The sequence below is a fragment of the Mandrillus leucophaeus genome, unplaced genomic scaffold (genome assembly GCF_000951045.1).
Source record: "Mandrillus leucophaeus isolate KB7577 unplaced genomic scaffold, Mleu.le_1.0 Scaffold256, whole genome shotgun sequence".
In the NCBI taxonomy this organism is placed as follows: domain Eukaryota; kingdom Metazoa; phylum Chordata; class Mammalia; order Primates; family Cercopithecidae; genus Mandrillus; species Mandrillus leucophaeus.
The window spans coordinates 851,011-869,292 of record NW_012102654.1 but is presented as its reverse complement, the minus strand read 5'-3'; the positions used below and the strand labels follow the sequence as shown (position 1 = coordinate 869,292).

Sequence of the window (18,282 nt, the reverse complement as noted above, 5' to 3'; positions counted from 1 at the left end):
TGTATAACTAACCTTCCCCCTGCCCTACAAGGCAAGGCGCACGGTAGGTATTCAATCAATAATCATTCATTGATTGACTTCTCATTTTTACCACCAGACATGGGAGAGAAACAGAAAACGTGTTAAAACATTTTGCATTGTAAATTATCAGTTAAGAAATTAAGGCTGTGGAAAAGAATTACACTAGTGTAAGGATCACTCAGATGAAGAGAGAATTGTAGTGTGAGATTATTACTGCGCTGAAAATGCTCACTGTTCATATTTGTCAGAAAGTGACAAACATTTTTTAAAATCAAGAGTGACCAAAACGGCCTTTGTTTCCCCCATTAACACAGGAAGAGGGGGTTTAGTCTTCTTCGATAGTCTATTTCGAATGCGAGGGGTTTTCCCCCTTTCTTGTCTTTTTGACCCTTTGAACATAATCCACTTAGTTCCCCGGTTCCTAAAGCGCCTCCCACATAGCGGTTTGGGGAGAGCTCCGTGAAGCCCTGGCTGAGACACTTATTGGAACTTTGTTCCCCACATAGGCTATTTAGGAGCGTCTCGGTTTCCTCGGGCGACTCCACGGCCTCCCTGGCTCTTCTCAAGCTGCGAGCAGGAGTCAAGGGCGGTGCGGTGCTCTGAGGCAGTCCGGGGGGCGCTGACCATGGTCCTGGCCTCGGAGCTCAGGACGTGAGCGCAGAAGGCGCCGGCGGAGGCTGCGGGGAGCGGCCGTCGGAACCCCCACCCCTCCCGACCACCGGGGAGCCGCGGGCCTTCACGCAAAGCCTCCACCGCACGCTCCGAGCCGCCTCAAAAAAAGGGTGGGGCACCCAGTCGCAGCTGCCATCGGAAGCCGCCCGGGAGGATTTCAGAAGAATGGAACCTCGGCCAACCCCCTCCCAGGCGACCACCGCCCGCCCCAGCAAGTGATCAGCCCATCGCCTACGCCCACCCCCCACCTCCCAAGCTCAAGGAGACTCGGGCAGCCTTTGTGGGCTCACGGTCGCCCACCGCCCAGCCCGAGCCTCGCCGCACCCTGCGCGGAGAAGGGGCGGGTAGGGCGGGGTGCGCGTGCAGATGCGGGAGGCGAGGTACAGGGCGGGGCATGAAGGCGGGCGCGCCGGGCTCAGGGGCGAGGGAGGGGCGATCCCCGAGCCCCGTCCTCCGTCTCCACCCCCCACCCCCACACCGACCTGGTCGTAGATGTTCTGCAGGGCTTCCTTGCCCGAGGCCCTCCGGATCTCCACCTTCCGGCTCGATTCAACAGATGGCTCCCCGCCGGCGCGCCGGCCCTGCCGCGAGTACGGCGGCTGCGGGTCCGGACCCAAGTGGGCGACGTCCCGCTGCTGAGCCACCACTTGCCCCGAGCCCCGGCCCACCGACAGCGAGTCGAAGTCGATGGTCTTGTTCTCCGAGGACCCTTCCACTGGGCAGAACATGCCACAGAATTTCTGCCGGGGCTTGGGGCTGCCGGAGCCCAGGTTTTTAAAAAAGGCAGGGACCTCTTCGTCCTCTGCCGCCTTCCCGGATTGCTTTCTCTCGGCCATGGCTCGGGGGCTCAGGGAGGGTCCTCGCCGTCCGTCCGTCCGTCTGCCAGTCCCTAACTCTCCCTTGCTGTGTGCACAAGCCCCCTAGCTGCTGCCGCGGCTGCCGCTCGCCGCCCACCGCAAGGTGCACAGAAAGGAAGGAGGGCTGGCGAGCCGGCGACCCACCCTCCCGGTCCCTCCCCCTGACCCCGCTTCTCCCCTCCCTGCCCACGCCCCCCGCGGCTACAGCGCGAGCTCGGGGAAGCGGCAAAGTTGGATCTGGGAGGGCGTCCGCGGTGGCTGCGGGAGCCGAGAGGCTGCCAGTTCCCGGCAGCGCGGGGAGGAGGGAGGCGCGGGTGGGGCGCGGCGCCGGGGAGGGGAGCAGCGCGCAGGGGAGGGCTGGAGGGGAGGGAAGGAGAGAGAGAGGGGAGGGCGGCACCGCCCCTAGCCCCGCGCTCCGGAAGTGAAGCGGCCAGACCACCAGCTAATGGATGCGGAGCGGAGGGCCTGCTGACCGCTCTCCGCGCCTGGGTAAGTATTGGGCAGGGCACGCGGAGTGAGGACCCGAGGGCGCAGCCTTCTGCCCCAGTGCCCCTCTCCTCCACCTGCCTGGTCCAGGCGCCTCTGCCCTGTCGCATGGCGGAGGTGAGCTGGGGGCGAGGGCGCACTGCGGATAGGGCTCCCGCCCCGTTACCCTGGGTGTGAGCTGATGGATGGGAAAAGGGGACAAGCCATGCGCCAGGCTACTCAGGGTATGAGAAGGGGGGTGACACTGAAGATGAACAAGGGGTAGCACACGCAGGGTGGACAGGAGGGAGGCAGCCAAGACGCTGGACACCCAAGCTTCAGTTTGCCCACTCGCCTTGGCAGGCTGCACGGAGCAGAGACTGAAACGAGAAGGTTCCCGCTTCGTGCATCCACTTTGGTGTGGTTGGGGTGACGGGGGAGTTGGGGGACACACAACATGGCGGGAAGAAATGCAGAGGGGCGTAGCAGATGGGAGAGGAACATAGAGAGAGACGCAGGTCTGTGGTCTATGGGGGTGTAGCAAAGGGTGCAGTCGGGAATTCCAGCCCAGTGCCACGACTAAGAGAGGGGGTGCAGACCTGCTCTATTGCCCAAGGCGCCATGGACCATGTCTGCGCCACTGCACCAAGAAGGGCGCAGGAACGTGTCGCGGTTTGGTTTATTCTGCTTCCCCCACCAAAAAAACAAAAAACAAAAAGTGGGCGAAAAAACAAATAGAAACCCCCTCCCCAAATCTCCAGCTTCCCTCGCCCCAGTGCCCCGCCTGATTCCCCCGCCCCTGTTGCGCAGTGCGCCACAGCCGCGGCGTTTCCCAGGTTACCAGATGCCACGTGTTTGGGGAGTGAGTGCGGGTGCGTATCTGGTGCGGAGAAGGAGGTAGGATGTGGGCTGTGAGTGCCATGAATTGTGTGGGGCCAAGCGAGGGAAAGGTGTGTAGGAACTTGGTGTGTGTGTGCAGGTAGCTGAGCCACGGCCACAGGGTGGTAAGTTTGCACCAGAGGGCAATTAGATTTGTGTGCTAACACGGTCAATGCGGGTCCTTCATTACTTATTCCCATCTCCACGTCCTTTCCGCGTATCAGTCCCTGCCTCTGCGCGATGACAGCTCCGCCTCTCTTTCCACAGTGGCAAAATCCTGCAGAAACGGTACCCCTCCTTTGGTGGCCCGGGAGGGAGGTCTGGGCATGCTCAGTAAACCAGGGTGGGTTTGGGCTGAGAGGCCATTTACCGCAGGGCGACCGCGCAGGGCCATGTAACCAGGAATCCAATCCCATTGTCAGCCCAGGATTAAATGCGGTTACCAACCACCCCCACCATCCAATTGTGAGAGATAGTTTGGTGAATAGAGTTACATCTGGTTGACAACCAGTCGCAGTTTGAAGATCAGCCCACCGTGATAGGTGGAAAGGCGTCTCCGGATGAGAAAGAGAGACTGAGGAAGAAGAATATAGGAGTGGAGGGGCTGAGAGAACCCGAGGGCGCATTTTGGACTTAGCGCCAGATGTGCTTTGCATTTGAATAAAGCATTTGAAAAAAGCTCTTCCTTCTTCATTCCAAGGAAATGAATTACATCATTTCCTCCTCACAGCCCCTCTGAGATGCGTGCCTTATCAGCACTGCTTTCCAGGTTAAGAAACAGATTAAGAGAGCTTGGGGCGCATCGCCAAGGTTGGGTATTTAGTTAAATGATCCACCAATTCCAGTGAGGTCTTCCACCTCAAAGTCTGGCTTCTTTTCCAGCTTGTCCTGTGACCCCCTTTATGTGAGAAAATACAAAGTTCTTCTATTTCTACCGTATCCAGATATTTCCATCCATGGCCCTATTGTGTATCAAGGGTGTTTTTTGCCATGTTTTTATTTGAATGTCACACTGCAGGTCACATTGGGAGGAAGAGTCATCCGAAGACAGCCTAACTTCAGCATGGCAGTCATTCTGTAGACCGTAGAGATGCTTTTTCCTGGGCAGTATCTTTTTACATTCCCTGTTTCCTCTAAATATCCCAGTGGGGAGGAAGGTTGCCCCCAGTTGTTTTTTTATTTTTGTTTTTGTTTTCAGACAGAGTCTCACACTGTCACCTAGACTGGAATGCAATGGTGCAAACGCAGCTTACTGTAGCCTTTATCCGCTCGGCTCCCTCCTCAGCCTCCCAAGTAGTTGGGACTACAGGCGACTGCCACACGCCCAGCTAATTTTTTTATTTTCCTTTTTGTAGAGACAGGGTCTCACTGTGTTGCCCAGGCTGGTCTCAAACTCCCGGGCTCAAGTGATCCTCCCGCCTTGGTCTCCCAAAGTGCTAGGTTTACAGGTATGAGCCACTGTACTTGCCCCTCCCCCACAGCCCCCACATTTTAGAAAGGAAATGTCAGGCATGGAGAAGTCAGCAGTCTCAGGTCTGTGAGACTCCTGGGTGAAGCAGCATTTTGCCCTCCTGGCTCTCTGGCACCGCTGGTGCCTTCAGCACCTCCCAGAAGACTGAGGAGATGTGCCCACAGCAGGAGCACTCCTGATAGAGTTACAGGACAGCACTGTGGAGTATGGCCCCCATTCGAGTTGATGAAGATGTTTAGGCCAAGGGGGAAATGGTTGTAGCCCCTTAACACATACTCCGCAGCAGTAACTGGGAGGTATTAGGAACTCTAACTTTTTTTTTTTTTTCGAGACAGAGTCTCGTTCTGTTACTCAGGTTAGAGTGCAGTGGTATGATCTCGGCTCACTGCAGCTTCCACCTCCCAGGTTCAAGCGATTCTCCTGCCTCAGCCTCCCAAGTAGCTGGGATTACAGGCACGCACCACCACGCCCAGCTAAATTATGTATTTTTAGTAGAGACAGCGTTTCTTCACGTTGGCCAGGCTGGTTTCAAACTCCTGACCTCAGGTAATCTACCCACCTCAGCTTCCCAAAGTGCTGGGATTACAGGCGTGAGTCACCGAGCCTGGACAACTCTTAACTTTTTTATGTTCTCTAATCCCCACATGTTCTCCAGAACAAACTCCTTGATAGGCGTGCTTCCTCCTTTTTTCTTTTTTCTCAAATGATGGGTTAAAGTTCAAATGTTAAGAAAGGCTGGGTGTGGTGGTTGATGTGTATAATTCAGCACTGTGAGAGGCTGTGGTGGGATGATTGCTTGAGCCCAGGAGTTTGAGACCAGGCTGGACAACGTAGGGAGACTCCATCTCTATGCAAAATTTAAAAACTAGCCAGGCATGGTGGCATGTGCCTGTGGTCCCAGGTAGTCAGGAGGTTGAGGTGGAAGGATTGCTTGAGCCCAGGAGAGGTCAAGGCTACAGTGAGCTGTGTTTACACAACTGCATTCCAGCCTAGGCAACAGAGTGAGACCCTGTCTCAAAAAACAGAAACAGAAACAGAAACAAATGCTTGGGGAGTGTTGTGTTAGTAACTTACTGTCTTAAGTCTATTTTGTGTTTCTATAAAGGAATACCTGAGGCTGGATAATTTATAAAGAGGCTTATTTGGGTCACAGTTCGGCAGGCTGTACAAGAAGTATGGTGCTGGCATCTGCGTCTGGTGACCCCTCAGGAAGCTTCCAGTCATAGCAGAAGGCAAAAGGGGAGCAGATGTGGCAAGAAAGGGAGCAAGAGTGAGGGGAGGGAGGTGCCAGTCTGTTTTTAACAATCAGATCTCGAGGAAACTAATAGAACAAGAACCCACTCATTACCCCAAGAAAGGCACCAGGCCATTCATAAGGGATCCACTCTCATGACACAAACACATCCCACCAGGCCCCACCTTCAACACTGGGGATCGCATTTCACCATGAGATTTGGAGGGGACAAACATTCAAACTATTTCACTTACTGTTCATAGCAAAAGCAAAGCCCAAATGTGTGTTTGCAAAACCTTCCAGAGACAACAAGAGAGAATTAATTCATAATTCCCAATTTAACTTAGTCGGCCCTGAGGTTTTTCTCCCCCGAATTGTTATACCTAGATTAAACTATTTTTAAACGTTTGAGTGATTCCTAATTAGTTTTGTTAATCAAAGAGGTAAAGCAACTTAATACTGAGTAGTATTGTGAAAGATTGTCCTATTTTTGAATAAGTGCATTAACAGTCTTCCTGCTGAATATTAATGAAGCATAAATACCTGTTCTTCTTATTTATGTGTAACAGGGCAGCTTGGCTTGGCTGGAGCTAAGAGCCAGACACACCATTGTGTGGAGGTGGGTGACGTCTTCCTGTGCTAAAAGGTGAATGAATAAATAAGCTCCTCACCTCTTGCGGAACACTTGGGAACACATAAACAGGTATTTAGCCCCATCTCCTGATTTCATCTTTCACATGGCAAAGACCTTGAATCCTGTCCTTAACTGGGGCTCAGACATTAATCAACAGGTCTGATGAGCATATGGTGGGAACGCCAGATTTCATTGGAGTCCTCAGGAGAAAAAAAGTCACAGTAAGCAAACAAGGGGTGTGACAAGAGTGGGATGAATGCAAGCACAGTGTGAAGCAGAACCCCCATCTACCCCCAGTTCCATTCCAGACTAGAGTATGGATGCTTCCAGGGAAAGAGAGCACTATGTAGTAAAACTGAACATTGTTTCACTAGGGTTCCAAGCCACCCTGCTGGGAGGCTTCTCTCCAAGAATTCTGGGTACCAGAGTGGAAGGCATTTTCCCACCAACTGGAGAGAGACGAAACATCGGAGACCAGGAGGCTGTGGAGAAAGCAGTTGACCCAGGTGCCTCAACTATCCCAGAAGGGTCAGCGCCACGTGGCTGCCAGCATCTTTGAGAAGATCATCCGCAACCAAACTTCAGAGCTGCGGACAGAGGTGTGGTTAGAACTGAGATACAACCTGCCCACCTGGGTCAGGTCTAAAGACAAGAAGTCCCGAGTTCTTGCCACTGAGGAGGCCAGGGTCATTTGTCCAGAAAACTTTGGGACTGTCTTTGAGTGACCTAGTCTGGGACTCATTCACTGGTGGGTTCTAAGGTTAGACGCTCATTCAGGATATTTTCAATACTAAGTCAGTGCATAGCTGCCCCACTAACAAATTGGTGCCCGTAGAGTCAGAGGGGGTCAGTTCTTGGGACAATGGCGCTGGCGCTGTTAGAGGACTGGTGCAGGATAATGAGTGTGGATGAGCAGAAGTCACTGATGGTTACGGGGATACCGGCGGACTATGAGGAGGCTGAGATTCAGGAGGTCCTTCAGGAGACTTTAAAGTCTCTGGGCAGTTATAGACTGCTTGGCAAGATATTCCGGAAGCAGGAGAATGCCAATGCTGTCTTACTAGAGCTTCTGGAAGATACTGATGTCTCGGCCATTCCCAGTGAGGTCCAGGGAAAGGGGGGTGTCTGGAAGGTGGTCTTTAAGACCCCTAATCAGGACACTGAGTTTCTGGAAAGACTGAACCTCTTTCTAGAAAAAGAGGGGCAGACGGTCTCAGGTATGTTTCGAGCCCTGGGGCACGAGGGCATGTCTCCAGCCACAGTGCCCTGCATCTCACCAGAATTACTGGCCCATTTGTTGGGACAGGCAATGGCACAGGCGCCTCAGCCCCTGCTACCTATGAGATACCGGAAACTGCGAGTATTCTCTGGGAGTGCTGTCCCAGCCCCAGAGGAAGAGCCCTTTGAGGTCTGGTTGGAACAGGCCACGGAGATAGTCAAAGAGTGGCCAGTAACAGAGGCAGAAAAGAAAAGGTGGCTGGCAGAAAGCCTGCGGGGCCCTGCCCTGGACCTCATGCACATAGTGCAGGCAGACAACCCGTCCATCAGTGTAGAAGAGTGTTTGGAGGCCTTTAAGCAGGTGTTTGGGAGCCTAGAGAGCCGCAGGACAGCCCAGGTGAGGTATCTGAAGACCTATCAGGAGGAAGGAGAGAAGGTCTCAGCCTATGTCTTACGGTTAGAAACCCTGCTCCGAAGAGCGGTGGAGAAACGCGCCATCCCTCGGCGTATTGCGGACCAGGTCCGCCTGGAGCAGGTCATGGCTGGGGCCACTCTTAACCAGATGCTGTGGTGCCGGCTTAGGGAGCTGAAGGATCAGGGCCCGCCCCCCAACTTCCTTGAGCTAATGAAGGTAATACGGGAAGAAGAGGAGGAAGAGGCCTCCTTTGAGAATGAGAGTATCGAAGAGCCAGAGGAAGGAGATGGCTATGGCGGCTGGAATCATGAAGGGGACGACTGAAAACCACCTGGGGGCAGGACCCATAGCCAGTGGGCCTAGGGACATTCACTTTACTAGGCTAAGACCTTTAAATTTTTTTTTCTTTAATGTATGGGACTAAAATCAAAGCATGACAGCCAATTATTGACCTTCCTTTCCTTCCTTCCTTCCTTCCTTCCTTCCTTCCTTCCTTCCTTCCTTCCTTCCTCCCTCCCTTCCTTCCCTGCCTCCCTCCCTCCCTCTCTCCTTCTCTCCTCTCCTTCTCTCCTTCCTTCCTTCCTTCCTTCCTGCCTTCCTTCCTATTTTTCTTTTTCTCTTTCTTCTTTATTTCTTGAGTCTCACTCTTATCACCCAGGCTGGAGTGCAGTGGCTCACTGCAGCCTTGACTTCCCAGGCTCAGGCTCAGGTGATCCTCACACCTTAGCCTCCCAAGTACCTGGGACTACAGGCATGGACCACCACACCTAACTATTCTCTTGTTTCTTGGTAGAGACAGGGTTTTGTGTTGCTCAGGCTGGTCTGGAACTCCTAGGCTCAAATGATGTGCCCAACTTGGCCTCCCAAAGTGCTGGGATTATAGGCATGAACCACCATGCCTGGCCCTTGATTTTTCTTTTTAAGAAAAAATATCTAGGAGTTTCTTAGACCCTTTGTAGATTATTAATGAACAAAAGATTAAACTCCAAATATTAGATAGTAAGCCTGAAGGAATCTGAAACACTTGTACTTCCAATTTTCTTTACATAATCCCAAGTAGACCAGAATTGGCCCATACCATAGAAGAAAGAATTGGCAGTCAAAAAAAAAAAAAAAAAAAAACCTTTTGTAATATGTTTGAAAAATAAAGCTGTTTGACTTGTCAGGTGTTTCGCTTCCTTAAATCAGCAAATTCTCCCTGAGTACCTGGCTTTGTGAGACACAGTTCAAGGAGTTACAAGACTACAGCTATAACCTACAGTTGAGCAGTTATAAACCAACAAAATGGGCCCTGCCCTCAGACAGGTTCCAGTCTAGATGAGGAGATGATCTAGACAGGTAAAAGGCTAACTAATCCTTTGTGTGAATTAAGTTCATCACCCCAATAAAAGTGTCATCACCCAGTGAATAGGACCATCTCCGCTTGCAGGTTTTTGTTGATATTGTCGTTATTGTGTTGTTTTAACCTGGGAAGTGTTCTTCCTGCCTTTCTGCTAGGTGTCAGATAGATGGTCCCAGAACTAGGTGCTGTGTCGGGCCCTGAAGACACAGATGACTCAACCTAAGTTCTGCTTTCAAGAGGTCCACAGCCTGAGAGGTGTCCCCAGAGAATGGGGGACGTAAGGGGACAGCATGCTCAAGAGCAGAGGTGTTTAGGGCAGGTTTGGATTTAGTGAGCAGGCTGGTTTGCTTAGAGAAGATTTTTAGTGGCAACAAAGGACAAAGAGGAGAGAAAAGGAACTCACATTTATTGAGGGCCTACTGTGTGCAAGGTGTTTCATGTATATCTCACTGAATGTATACAGCCACCCTGTTGTGGTATAATTTTGCTCTTTATAAAGAAAAAGAAACTGAAGCTCAGATGGGTTAAGTGGTCTCCTCAACACCAAAATGCTAAGAAGTAATGGAGCCTAGACAGAAGCCCAGAACTTTGACTCACACTAGTCCACCCTCCACCATCTTGATGACTTTCACATTGTGCTCTGCAGTTCTGCAGAGATTTTCTAGTAGTTCCATCTCCAAAATGTATTTTAAACTCTTTATTTTTTTTTAATTGTTATTATTATTATTTTGAGACTGAGTCTTGCTCTATCGCCCAGGCTGGAGTACAGTGGCACAATCTCAGCTCACTGAAACCTCTGCCTCCCAGGTTCAAGTGATTCTCATGCCTCAGCCTCCCAAGTAGCTGGGATTACAGGCGCCCGCCACCATGCCCGACTAATTTTTGTATTTTTAGTAGAAACGGGGTTTCGCCATGTTGGCCAGGCTGGTCTCAAACTCCTGACCTCAAGTGATCCGCTCACCTCAGCCTCCCAAAGTGCTGGAATTACAGGTGTGAGCCACCACACCCGGCCTAAACTCTTTAAATCTCTAGTAAATAACAGCTAGATTCAAATGGGCTGATAACCAAATTTTAACACAGAAGCATTCACCACCAGGTTTGCGTTTATTTCCAGATAGGCTCATTTTGTGTAGACCTTAGAGCAAAGTTTCCTTTATGGTGTCTGTGTACGTATCTGAACTTTTAATTGTTCATAGATTTTAAAAGCGGTAGTACCACATGGCTGTTTAGATCAGACCTGTGTATTTAGGTCAGACCTGTGTATCACGTAAGTGTGTGAGTGCAGTGCAGATGAGCACCATTTAGTTATATGTGCTAGGCAAAGCTCCAACACAGTTGCTGTGTAGTCTCGTGGTAGATTTGTGCATACTGTAAGCAAATTGCTTAGCTTCTCTAGACATCAGTTTCCACATCTGAAAAATAAGAAGATGAGAGTACACGGTTGTTATGAACAAATGACTTAATGCTTTTAAAGCACGTTGCATGACATCTGGAACACGGAAAGCCCTCAATACATTGAAGCGCTTAGGATTTTCATGATGTTGCTGTCTGCTCAATTCAATGCATGCTTTCTTTATTGTCCTGACAGTTGTGCAGTCACAAGTTAATATGCTTCCAGTTGACTTCCAGTCTACCATGGTGTTAGAAACCGTTTCAGCTCTTATTGTAAATTTGAGTGCTTGTTGTTTTTTATATTTGTGATGACTCTTCCAGCAGTTGTTGACAATTGTGAGAGGTTTGACTTTTAAATAATTACTTATTTTTTCTGATTGTGGTTCAGTTTAACTGAAGAATATCCTGAGATTGTAAGAAAAGCATTTTTTTAAAGGTATCACTTGTGATCATTTATCTTTCTAAATTATATTTTTAATACTGTTTGACCAAAGTGATGCGGTGGTTACCATGACTCCCTAATTTCATGTGTTTTTATATTTATGAAAATGGTTTCATTGTCATTTATTGACAGTATACAAAGTAAAATGTTATAAATGTGAAGTTATAAAATAAATATATGCTAATAAAATCCTAAGTTTTTCTGATTCCTGTATTGTGGCCTCTATAAACTACTGCTTGAGGAAGGAGCTTTGTTAGTGAAAAATTTTGAGAGATAACTTGAGAAAATCAAGCTAAAGTCAAAAGGTCTTAGAATCCTCTAGCCAAGAAAACCTGAAAGCAAAAAATGCTTGAATAAGAATACTTGAACTATGTCTCTGGGGACAAGAGAGAGCTTGATCCACCCATCATCGATTTCTCTTTTAAAATATACAGAAACAAAAGATGGAGGTCAGTTGCCTCAGAAACCCCCCAGCTCATTTGCTTAGGAAAGTAACCGTACAGATAAATTTCCAGGCTCTATTCTACCAAGGGTGAATGACCCTGAAGGTAGAATATTGCTTTTCTGGACTGAAGTAACCCTTTTTTTCTTCTTCTTCTTTTTTTTTTTTTTTTGAGACAAGGTGTCACCCATGCTGGAGTACAGTGGTGCAATCTCGGCTCACTGCAAACTCTGCCTACTGGCTTCAAGTGATTCTCATGCCTCAGCCTCCCGAGTAGCTGGGATTACAGGGGTGTACCACCACGGTCCAGCTAAGTTTTTGTATTTTTAGTAGAGACGGGGTTTCACTCTGTTGATCAGGCTGGACTCAAACTCCTGGCCTCAGGTTATCCACCTGCCTTGGCCTCCCAAAGTGCTGGGATTACAGGCGTGAGCCACCGTGCCCAACCTGAAGTCACCTTTTATTCTAAGGATGTATATGGAGGGAAATTCCTCTTGCCTTTGGCCTTCTTGAAATTGCTTCTCCTCTTTTTTTCTAAAGTACAATGAGGGAGCATCTTTCACTGGGCCATACACACTGCAGACCAGTCCATTAAAGAGGAATATCCCGAGGGGGCCCAACACCATCTCATACTCACCCAAGCAAACCCTCCAAGGGGTGGTCTCATCCTATACTTCATACTTCTCCAGTCCTAACTCTCAAATACAGGCTCCAAGATTCTCGAATCACAGCTGAGGATAACTTTCCACCAGGGCTGTCTGGTGAAGACTTAGGCCATCAGACTCCTGCCTCTTTAGGCCTTAGGTGTCACCTGCCATGCACCTGCACCAGCCATGCCCACCAGGCCACCCCTCCTCTTGTGTTCTGCTGCCCATCCTAAATGCAAGACTTTGCTCAGCAACTCTCGGCTTTGTTCTCCTTTACCCGCTATGCCATGCTTCCAACTTACCTTCTGGACGTTCCATGGTATCTATACAAACCAGCCTGGAACACCAGAGTCCTTACTGAATACCTTGTCACCATCTTCCTGCACTCAACTCTGGTCCTCCTCCCAGTGCTCTGTGGCCTGTGAAACCCTGGAGAGGAAGTGGCTCAGTCTCCCCCAGCTCAAGAGAGGCTGGAAGGTGGTGGTAGCATTCCTCCTAGCTCATTGTCATTGCAAATACATTTGTTCCTTCCTGGCGTAAGCTCACCCGCTCTGTCCCACCACCTGCTGTGGAGTGTCCTGACAGGCCTGGATGATGGCAATGACAAAGCAATGACAAAACAAGCCAAGGCAGGGAGGGGTCCCTTTAGGGCTGAATGTGGCCTGGTGTTATCTAAATCAACAAAAACTACGAAGAAAGATACAATGACCGTGAGACATATCCAAGGAAGTCCTACAAGACTGGAATAGGAAAGAGGGTTGGAAGCCAGTGTTTTGAAGGAGTGGAGCCTGAAATGAAATGGAGAAGCTAGGTAAGAAGATCTGAGACAAGTGCTGTCGAACATGCTGCAGGCTTGTTTTATGTTAGCCACCAGCTGAATCTTTGGTCTGAAGGCCCAGGATTAGGGCATCTCGCTTACCCCCTCTCTGTCAGGGTGGGTCAGGAATTCCTTGAGTTTGCCCAGAGAAGACTTATACTCATGGAGATGCTCTTCTGGAGGAAAGCTGGTGCCCATAAGTAGGCTTTTCTGAAGCTAGCCTTTCCAGGCGGGGTGTGGTTGGCTCACGCCTGTAGTCTCAGCACTTTGGGAGGCTGAGGCAGGGAGGTCACTTGAGCCAGAAGTTCACAACCAGCCTTGGTAACATAGCAAGACCCTATCTCTACAAAAAAAAATTTTAAGTAAATTAGTCATGCATGGTGGCACACACCTGTGGTCCCAGCTACTTAGGAGGCTGAAGCAGGATGATCACTTGAGCCCAGGAGGTCGAGGCTGCAGTGAGCCATGATCACACCACTGGACTCCAGCCTGGGTGATAGAGTGAGATCTTGTCTCAAAAAGAAAAAAAGGAAAAAAAAAGAAAGAAGAAAGAAAGAAGAGGAAAGAAGAAGAAAAAGAAAGAAAGAGAAAGAAAGTGAAAAAAGAAAAGAAAAAGAGAAAGAAAAAGAAAGAAGAAAGAAAAAAGAAAGGGAAGGAAGGAGGGAAGGGAGGAAGGAAAGAAAGGAAAGGAAAGGAAAGGAGAGGGAAGGAAGGGAGGGAGGGAGGGAGGGAGGAAGGAGCTAGCCTTCCTACCTACCAGGCCCTGGAGCTGTCCTGGTCCTAACCTGTGTGACACAACTCCTTTGCTGTATCCAAATGTTCCTTGACCTTCCAGATGGGCACTGTCTTAAAAATTACAGAAGTGTATGCCGAAATCAATTTTAACGTAAGGAAAAAGGGTGTAAGATTTCAGTCTCACTTTCAGGATAGCAGCTGGAGCTGCCCATTAATCGTCTGGACTGCTTTAAGCAGCAGAAGCAGCAGCTGAGGCTTTTTCCCAATCTGCCCTCCTCCCACTTGAAGGGAAAATTTACCAAAGGGGAAGAGTTACCAGACTGTGCAGGGTGCTGGGGCTGGGCGCCACTGCAGGTAGTCCCAGGGCAGGAAGGAAGGGGCAGGAAGGGGTCCCCATCCCATCCCACCAGATCTCCCTGCTCTACGGTGGCCTGAATGTTCCATTGAATGCTTTTCCTGGTTTCTGGGCACAACAGTTTTCCCAATGAACACAATTAACTAAAATAAAAGCTTTCTGGAACTAACAAGCAGTTGTCGCGAAAGTAGACTTTATATTGTAAGTGAGCATAAGCAAGGCTATGGAAACCAGGCCGGTGAGTACCGGAGGCTGGGTTCTGCCGACTAGCGGTGGCACTGCACTGCCTGGCAGCATCCCATACAAAAGTGTCAGCCTCTGATCACATCTGTGGAGCTTTGCGACTCTGCTCACTATTCCAAGTACTGGTCAGTGGACATTTTTATGTTCAAAATAAAAATCTTCTGTATGAGCCTAAGGTAATTGTAAATGTCTAGAGCTAGGTGTGCTGCCATCTTAGGAATAACATCTGTCAATGCAGAATGGACAAGGCCATTTCCAAGTTCAAGGTGATTTATGGGTCTAAAGCTAAGGTAGTAATTCTTAGGATTCACAAGCCCTGTCACTGGTCTGAGTTTGGCATACAAGTGGCAATGTGGGATAAGAAGGAAAGCTGTATGAGTCTCACAGGCTATTCCCAAGACCTTGTGTGGGCTTTCGTAAATTACAAAAGGGGCTGCTTGGCAGCCCCGTGGAATCCCTAGGTCATATTTTTCTACTGGGACCACTAGGTTTATCAGTAGCTGAACCACTTAGGAGCTATTCATCCTCCACCAGAGAACTTGCCCACAAGTTCTCTGATGCTTCAGAATTCATGATGGCATGGTCTGAAATGTATTCCTCCCATAACCAGAATATATTTTGGTTCAACTTAAGACTCCATCAAAATTGTAGTGCAGGGGTAAGGCTGGGCACATCTACTTCCTCTATTACCAGGGTGGGGATATAGCATTTTCCAAGAATGGGCAGGTTATACCCTAACTTAACTGGGCATCTACTTAGGAGGTGCTTAGAGCACTCAGACCCAGGGATAGGATGGTAATTAATACGGATGAAGGAATAAGAAGAGAGGCAGAGGACATCATACCTAACACCGTACCCCCTCACGCACTGTAGGCATTGCCACCCTACATCAGAAACAAAAGACCAAGCAACAGAAATTAAAACTTAGGGCCTGGCATGGTGGCTCACACCTGTAATCTCAACACTTTGGGAGGCCAAGGCGGGCGGATCACTTGAGTCCAGGAGTTCTAGACAAGTCTGGCCAACATGGTAAAACCCTGTCTCTACTAAAAAAAATATAAAAATTAGCTGGCATGGTGGCACATGCCTATGATCCCAGATACTCAGGAGAATGAGAGAGGCTGAAGCATGAGAATCGCTTGAACCCAGGAGGCAGAGGATGCAGTGAGCCAAGATCGTACTGCTGCACTCCAGCCTGAGCAACAGAGTGAGACTCTGTCTCAAAAAAAAAAAAAAAAAAAAGGAAATAAATTAAAACTTAAATCAGAAGTGGAATAAGACATAAGAAGGGAACAGACAACTTGAAGCAGAATAAATATGAAGAAAATCACATATAAGCATAGCACAGTCAAACTCCTATAAGCCAAAGATAAGGAGAAAATTTGTTTAATCTTTATTTGAGGTTCAGGAGAACATGTGCTAGCTTGTTATATGGGTAAATTATATGTCACAGGACTTTGGTGCACAGATTATTTTGTCACCCAGGTAACAAGATAGTACCTGATAGGTAGTTTTTCAATCCTGTCCCTCCTCCCACCCTCGAGAAGGCCACAGAGTCTGTTGTTCCCTCCTTGTGTACTCAATGTATAGCTCCCACCTATAAGTGGGAACATGCAGTATTTGGTTTTCTCTTCCTACATTAGTTCTCTTAGTGTTATGGCCTCCAGCTCCATTATTTTTGCTGCAAAGGACATGATCTTGTGCTTTTTTATGGCTGTATAGTCTTCCATGGTATATATGTACCACATTTTCTTTATTCAGTCTACACTGATGGGCACTTAGGTTGATTCCATAATTTTGCTATTGTGAATAGTGCTGTAATGAACATACTTGTGCATGTGTCTTTATGGTAGAATTCTTTATATTCTTTGGGGTATATACCCAATAATAGGATTGCTGGGTCTAATGATACTTCTGTTTAAGTTCATTGAGAAATCACCACACTGCTTTCCACAATGGTTGAACTATTTTGCACTCCCACCAACAGTATATAAGTATTCCCTTTTCTCTGCCAGCATCTTTTATTTTTTTATTTTTTAATAATAGCCATTCTGACTGGCAAGTATCTACTTATCAGTGATGTTGAGCATTTTTTCATATGCTTGTTGGGTGCATGTATGTCTTCTTTTGAAAAGTGTTCATGTCCTTTGCCCACTTTTTTATGGGGTTGTTTGTTTTTTGCTTACTAATTTGTTTAAGTTCCTTATAAATTCTGGATATTAGACTTTGTTGGATGCATAGTCTGCAAAAATTTTCTCTCATTCTGTAGGTTGTCTGTTTACTCTGATGATAGTTTCTTTCACTGTGCAGAAGCTCTTTAGTTTAATTAGGTCCCATTTGTCAATTTTTGCTTGTGTTGCAATTACTTTTAGTATCTTCATCATGAAATCTTTGCCAGGGCCTATGTCCAGAATGGTATTTCCTAGGCTATCTTCCAGGGTTTTTATAGTTTTAGGTTTTACATTTAAGTCTTTAATCTATTTTGAGCTGATTTTGGTGTATGGTGTAAGGAAGGGGTCCGGCTTCAGTCTTCTGGGTATGGTTAGCCAGTTATCCCAGCAGCATTTATTGAATAAGGACTTTTTATTGCTTATTTTTGTTGATTTTGTTGAAAATTGGATGGTTGTAAGCATGTGACTTTATTTCTGGGCTCTCTATTCTGTTCCATAGGTCTATGTGTCTTCGTACCAGTACCATGCTGTTTTGGTTACTATAGCCCTGTAGTATAGTTTGGGGAATGTGATGTCTCCAGCTTTATTCTTTTTGCTTAGGATTGCCTTGGCTATCCAAGCCCTGTTTTGGTTCCATGTGATTTTTAAAATACTTTTTTCTAATTCTGTGAAGAATGTCATTGGTACTTGGATAGAGATAGCATTGAATCTGTAAATTGATTTGTGCAGTATGGCCGTTTTCACTTTCATTTACTTTCTATCCGTGAATATGGAATGTTTTTCCATTTGTTTGTGCCATCCCTGATTTCTTTGAGGAGTGTTTTGTAATTCTTGGGTATAAATCTTTCACCTCCATGGATAGTTGTATTCTTAGGTGTTGCATTCTTTTTGTGGAAGAGAAAACCTTGAAAGCAGCCAGAGGAAAATGACATATTACATACTAAGGAATAACAGTAGGAATTAGTGCTCACATATAATGAGAAATATGGAGACCAAAAGACAGGGCAATAACATCTTCATGCCACTGGATAAGTAGGGATTATTTGTTCAGTCAAGGTTTAGTAAAAACGTGCCATTAAAATTATCTGAACCTGGAATATGTGAAAGTAGTTGGTAGAGGGAAGTGGGATGTGAGCTGGGGCAATTGGGGAGAAAATTCTAACTACTGATTGAATTTCTGGACTGGTAGTTGAAGTATTTAGGTTTCCTATCTTATTCTGTAATCAATTTTAATAACTCAGATATTCTAATTTTTTCATTTTATCTAAGTTTTCAAATGTATAGGCAAAAATTTCAGTGTTCTCTTCAGATGTTTTAAATTACTAATATTTCTGTAGTTATGGCTCCATTGTCATTCTAAATATTAATTATTTGCATTTTTTTCTCTTTCTTTTTTTCTGGGTTAATATACTCAGAAGTTGGCCTTTTTTTTTTTTTTTTAAAAAGGTTTTCCTCTGTTGCCTAGGCTGGAGTGCAATGGCATGATCTTTGCTCACTGCAACCTCTACCTCCCAGGTTCAAGCTATTCTCTTGTCTCAGCCTCCCAAGTAGCTGGGATTACAGGCATGTACCACCACACCTGGCTAATTTTTTGTGTTTTTAGTAGAGATGGGGTTTCTCCATGTTGGTCAGGCTGGTCTTGAACTCCCAACCTCAGGTGATCCACCCGCCTCGGCCTCCCAAAGTGCTGGGATTACAGGTGTGAGCCACCATGCCCGGCCAAAGTTGGCCATTTTATTTATTTAGTTTTTCAGAGAATCAGCTTTTAGGTTTTTTAATCATCTGCATCATTATTTCATTAATTCTATTCTTATTTTTATTTCTTTCCTC

General features: G+C 47.5%; 2 protein-coding genes and 1 long non-coding RNA gene across 9 annotated transcripts in view; 1 reads left to right on the top strand and 2 right to left on the bottom strand.

Annotated features, from left to right (window-relative positions):
- Positions 1-1,867, bottom strand: part of DPYSL2 (dihydropyrimidinase-like 2) — a 160,451-nt gene extending 158,584 nt beyond the window's left edge. The window contains exon 1 of the mRNA XM_011983845.1: positions 1,176-1,867. Coding sequence (XP_011839235.1) covers positions 1,176-1,529 — 354 coding nt within the window. The 5' untranslated portion in view covers positions 1,530-1,867. The remainder of the gene's footprint in view (positions 1-1,175) is intronic.
- On the top strand, positions 1,769-8,328 carry PNMA2 (paraneoplastic Ma antigen 2). Of its 7 annotated transcripts, none has more exons than XM_011983852.1 (4): positions 1,982-2,039; positions 4,093-4,203; positions 6,169-6,302; positions 6,608-8,328. In XM_011983852.1, the coding sequence occupies exon 4, from the start codon at positions 7,096-7,098 to the stop codon at positions 8,188-8,190; it is 1,095 nt and encodes a 364-aa protein (XP_011839242.1). In that variant the 5' UTR covers positions 1,982-2,039; positions 4,093-4,203; positions 6,169-6,302; positions 6,608-7,095; the 3' UTR covers positions 8,191-8,328. The 7 variants fall into 7 exon arrangements, with proteins under 7 accessions (XP_011839240.1, XP_011839245.1, XP_011839243.1 ...); XM_011983856.1 differs by having other exon boundaries at positions 1,983-2,039; positions 6,174-6,302; XM_011983850.1 differs by lacking the exon at positions 4,093-4,203 and having other exon boundaries at positions 1,769-2,039.
- Positions 8,273-8,891, bottom strand: LOC105542340. The gene is made up of 2 exons (XR_001006452.1): positions 8,397-8,891; positions 8,273-8,351 (listed from the first exon to the last, which is right to left on the bottom strand). It is a non-coding gene; the product is annotated as an uncharacterized LOC105542340 (long non-coding RNA).
- Positions 8,892-18,282: the final 9,391 nt, after the last annotated feature.

What these genes read in the sequence shown, in the direction of transcription:
- PNMA2 (XM_011983850.1), top strand. Translation starts at nt 7,096, where the DNA reads ATGGCGCTGGCGCTGTTAGAGGACTGGTGCAGGATAATGAGTGTGGAT.